The sequence below is a fragment of the Convolutriloba macropyga genome, chromosome 5 (assembly GCF_964194025.1).
Source record: "Convolutriloba macropyga chromosome 5, txConMacr16.3, whole genome shotgun sequence".
Taxonomy (NCBI): Eukaryota; Metazoa; Xenacoelomorpha; order Acoela; family Convolutidae; genus Convolutriloba; species Convolutriloba macropyga.
This window is the reverse complement of record NC_134472.1, coordinates 71,243,541-71,248,752: the sequence shown is the minus strand read 5'-3', so window position 1 is coordinate 71,248,752 and position 5,212 is coordinate 71,243,541. Positions and strand designations below refer to the sequence as shown.

The 5,212-nt window shown below is 35.3% G+C and overlaps 1 protein-coding gene across 1 annotated transcript in view; it reads left to right on the top strand.

Moving 5' to 3' along the window:
* LOC142340487 (uncharacterized) overlaps window positions 1-4,508 on the top strand; it is a 14,986-nt gene extending 10,478 nt beyond the window's left edge. The window contains exon 5 of the mRNA XM_075391063.1: window positions 4,321-4,508. Within this exon, the coding sequence (XP_075247178.1) occupies window positions 4,321-4,508 (188 nt within the window). The remainder of the gene's footprint in view (window positions 1-4,320) is intronic.
* Window positions 4,509-5,212: the final 704 nt, after the last annotated feature.

The following is a 5,212-nucleotide window of genomic DNA, read 5'->3' as shown; positions in this document are numbered from 1 at the left end:
GATGAGTTTATTCTTCGTCAGATAGTTGTATGTTTTTTGTAAAAATTTTGTTCAATTTTTTGTGGAATGTTTTCATTACGTTCAAATTTTCATATAATAATAGTGTCATCCGCAAATTGAACAATATCATTTTCACCTTCCAAATTTTCTGAAAAGTCGTTGACATATAACAGAAAAATAGAGGTTCTAACAAAGTTCCTTGTGGAACAACATGTTTGATAGTTATTTTATCTGATAAGTCAATACCCAGTTTTACGCAATGTGTTCGATTTGCGAGAAAGGATTTGAAAAGTAAAATTGTTGATTGAGACAGATTGAAACTTTCATTTTACTTGAGAAAGATCTCACGTGAAACTGAATTGAAAAATTTTGCAAGATCTAAGAACACAGCACCTATGTCATTGTTATTTTCCATATTTCCCATTATTTTTTCAATAAAGTATAGCACAGCATCAGTAGACGACTTTCTGGATTGGAAACCAAATTGTTTTTTGTTTAAAAGTGCAAACTTTTCAAGATATTCTACTAACTGATTAAGTAAAACTCTCTCAAAAACGTTTGCGAAAGTTGGTGTTACGGAAATTGTACGTGGACGATAATTAGTTAAAACAGAAGCATCTCCTTTTTTGAAAATTGGTGTGATGTGTGAATCCTTAAAAATTGTTGGAAAAACTTTCTCTTGAATAAAATCGTTAAATATAACCTGAAGTTTTGTCCCAATAGCATATTTTTGGGATTTCAATGCCCAAACATTTTGTATCCCGCCCTGGTGCTTTGTTGTTGTCTAGATTGTCAATAACTTTATAGATTTCCCTCAAAGTAAAAGGTATAGAGTTAAACTCTTGAAATTTCCGCTCTATTTTTTCGACGTTCAACGGAACAATATGACCTCTGTAGATGACCATTTCCTGAAAACTCTGTTAAAAGCGTTGCATGTTGATTTTTTTGTCTTTCGTTTTTTTTTTACCATTTTCATCAGACCATTTTAATCGCAGCTTGGCAAATTGGATGTCATGATCTGCAATCAGCCTCCTTTAATAATCTCCACTCGTGTTGACACTCGTGTGAAGTTGCATTCTTGCGCAAAAATAAAAGTTTGTCTGACCACATGCCCTATCTAACACTCAAGTGAGACCATTGGAACATCTCAATCTCATTAACCAAATCATTGTATCTTTTTTTAATTTTACTATTGCCAACAGGGCCACAATCCCTGAAAGCTAAAAACTAAACCCTGTGTTATTATTGAATAAATATCCTCCAAGTACTTACAGCAATGCACAATTTTCTATGATTCTCTTCCAAGCCATTTCTCGCAAGGTAACCATTCATGTAACAAAAATCGTGCTAGATAATCATTCCTCTTTAATAAATATTACAAAAACAATCTTTTTTCTTACAGAAGAGTTACAAGATAAGCCAGTTCCTGCATCATCTTGCAAGATGATCAGATGACAATATGGCACGATCCACCAACACAACAGTCGGCCCCTAAAAAGTGGCTATGCTCAGACCGTGCCAGACAAAACGTGCCTATTTCCAGACCAACCAAGATAGAAATTGCCAATGTTCCATACTTTTGTTCAAAAATTGTGGGACATTTGTGCGTGCCAAAACAAAAAAAGTTCAATAAGTAAACTATCTTTGCGTTTATGTGTAGGCAATTGCGAGCTCAAAATTAACTACGCTTAAATTTTCGAACAATTGATATCATTTTTGCACGTTTCAAACTGAAAACTACGAAAACATTGTTCTCATTTTCAAATTCTTTCAGTGTTCATCATCAGGAAACTTTCACCATTTAGACAAGAAACTGCGACTCCACTAAACAAATTGATTTGCAATTATGTATAGATTTTGCGTCCATGTTTCGAGATTGTGTAGTTTCGAACTTAATACGCCTTTCTGGTGAGTTCTTTTGGGTATAGAAAAAGAAATTCAGATTTTTCTGCTTGTTATCACAGTACGTTGTGCTCCCTCAATCACAGAGCGCCCTTTGTTACATGGTAAATCATTATGTAAAATTATGGCACGTGGGTCTGTGGGGGTGCATTCAAATTCACAATTTTTCCGATCCTAAATTTGTAAGCATCTGCTTACATTCATATCTTTCAAGGTTTTTTTTGTATTTTGCTACAATATAGGCAGAATTGTAACAGCTTATATTCTAAGAACTTCTGAAAGAACATATAATTTAGGTCGAATTCTTTCCTTTTGGGAACCCTGTGAGTGGAATAGTTAAGTTTTAAGAACCTTGTAAGTCGAAAGGTTGACTTGTAAGAACTTGCTAGTCGAATGGTTAAATTGTAACTCGTTATATCTGTTTTGATGCTTTTCACGTTTATATGTGCTCAAAACTCAGTACATGTTCTTGATAGAAGTTTATCGATTTAATTTTTCCCGAAAAATACAGGAAAATAACAAGTTAAAAAAACAATTTCGTATCGTTATCTTCTAATTATGCAAAAATTACAAATTATTGAAATTAGTTTGTTCTCTCTCAACCTTCTAACACATTTACTATGAGGCTTTTGGTCATCATAAGCAACAAATTCTGAACACTCATGAAACCATATGCAGTGAAGTTGTGTTCAGTTTTTATTAAAACACTCACGTGCACATTTTAAAATGCCGAAAGTCTGCAATGCCAGAAGTTAAAATGCCAGAAGCTCCTACTTAGCCAGAAGTTGACTTCTGTTGACTTTCGTCAAATTAGAACGTGCGCGTTTTGTGTTTTAAGTAATGGTTACGTGAATCTGCTTGAAGTTACAGAGAACTTCTGGCGTTTACCGAGAACCGCGAAGCGGTTCAAGATATAATGCCAGAATTTCGAAGTGACTTTTGCAGAGTCACGTAACCATTTTAAAACAAGCACTGTGCAAGTTCAGTCGGAAGCTTTGCGGAAGTGATTTTGTCCGATTAAACAATCAAAATAGGAGTTTTCTTCCGATTGATGAAAAGGAAAATCACTTTGGTAGACAAATGGCTCTTTTTTCCCAAAGCACTATAGGAACAAAACAATTTCCCAATTTCATTTTTCTTTGATTTTTCTGTTTGATTTTTAAAAAGAACCAATTTTCCCTGATAAAGAATGACCGATGATGATTCCATTCTTGCAAAAACAACATATGACATGATTCGATGGTTGAAAAATCTGTGGAAACGATGGATTCAAGTTAAAAAAAGGGAAGACCCAGAATGTTTTGGGACATATATGGATATAATTTTTGCGAGGAGTCTATACCTAGCCGACCAACACCTTTGGCAATTCATACAAGGGATTTTTTTCCGTTTCTCCATCCCCCAGGAATTTTTTAAGTTTTTGCAAGCCCTCCCCCCACCCCCACGTGCTGTTACTGGTTTATAGGAGGATGAGAGATCAGTACTCTTATCCTCCTGTAAACTAGTAACAGCACAGTTAACATTACATAATGAAAAATACAAAACCAAAATCCTGTTAGGGGAAAGAATTATATGCACCAACAATCAGTGGAAAAAACGGAAAAAAATTTTTTCAAGAAATTCGAACAGTTAAAAGTGAAGAATATCACCCAAGCAGTCTCTACAGCTTTGCAATGATGATTCAAATATATATATTTATATATATATATATATATATATATATATATATATATATATATATATATAAAAGAACGTGTCGATAACACAATAAAAATAATGGAGGACAAAGATATTCATGGTCTTCGTAAATCTCTTGATTAAAAAAAATGAAAAACTTAACATCAAGTGGCTAACGTACTGCACCAAGACAAGCAGAAGTTATTACTGAACAAATGGAACAAGAACTTTGAACCAAAAAAATGAACCAAAAAAACTATTAAAAACAGTTTATTTCTTATTTGGTAAGCACTTTGCTCTCAAAAATTGCCGAGAACACCATGATTTACGCCACGAAATGGGAAGCCAAATAAAATTTGTTGGTATGGGACAAGAGAAAAAAGTAATGTACCAAGAAGATTTGTCAAAAAATAATAATGGCGGATTGAAACATGCTAACTACAAAGCAAAAACGGGAACAATCTTCTCAACTGGTGGATCACAATTATCAAAAAGTATTTGAACAAAAATTCACCCGAAATCCAAATTGTTTTATTGTAGACCACGAGAAAACGAAAGCGAAAAAGACTGGTTCCACAACCAAGCAATTGGTGTAAACACTCTGGCATCCATAATTCCAAATATTGCAAAAGAAGCAGGTTGGGATACTGTCAAATTATGGAGCGGTCATTCTCTGAGAGCTTCAGCCATTACCGCTTTATATGATCATGGGTTTGATGATAAATCCGTTAAAAAATTCAGTGGCCACAGATCAGACTTCGCATTTTGCGAAAATCAGAGATCGGAGAAACGCAAAAGGCAAACAAGTGAGATTCTCTCACGAACCAGCCAAAGAAGCCCGTGTAACGATTCCACGGGAAGATATCATTGAGGAAGATGAAGAGTTAGAATTGGCAATGAGCCAAATCGTTGAAAAAGATGGATTTTAAAGTGATTCAACAATTGAATACGAGATGTCTCAAATTGATATACCAGATACGTTTTCATTTACTGGAGCTGTATTCAATAATTGTACAATTAATTTTAAATATAGAAGTCTTTTTGGAGTCAAATTTTAAAAATTTCAACTTCTGGCTAAGTATATAGGGACTTCTGGCTAAGTATATAGGAACTTCTGGCATTTCAACTTCTGGCACTCGCCACTTTCGGCATTGTAAAACTTGCACGTGCGTGTTTTAAACATGGTTACGTGACTCTGCAGAAGTTACTTCGAAATTCTGACTTAATATCTTGAACCGCTTCGCGATTCTCGATAAACACCAGAAGTTCTCAGTGACTTCAAGCAGAGGCGCGTAACCATTACATCAGCTTTGATCTTTTGAACTCACCGATGCTTTTGACGGAAAATAAGGATCTTTTCTGCCCCCCCCGGGGCCTCTAGCATGGCGTGAGGGTACTCGCTCTTACGGTCCCTAAGCGCACGTGCTGTTTTTTACATAGTAACGTGCTTTATAACATCATTACATTTGTAATGGGTGGGTTGGGAGGGTGGATGCTGAAGTGATTCCAAAACAAGTTTCTGTCGTTTCAGAAGGAAACTTTCAAATGCAAACTGTGGGATTGGCATCAATTGGGCTACAACGACGAATCAGCTCTCAGTGGGTTTTGTAGGCCGTCTGTTAGAGCACGTCTG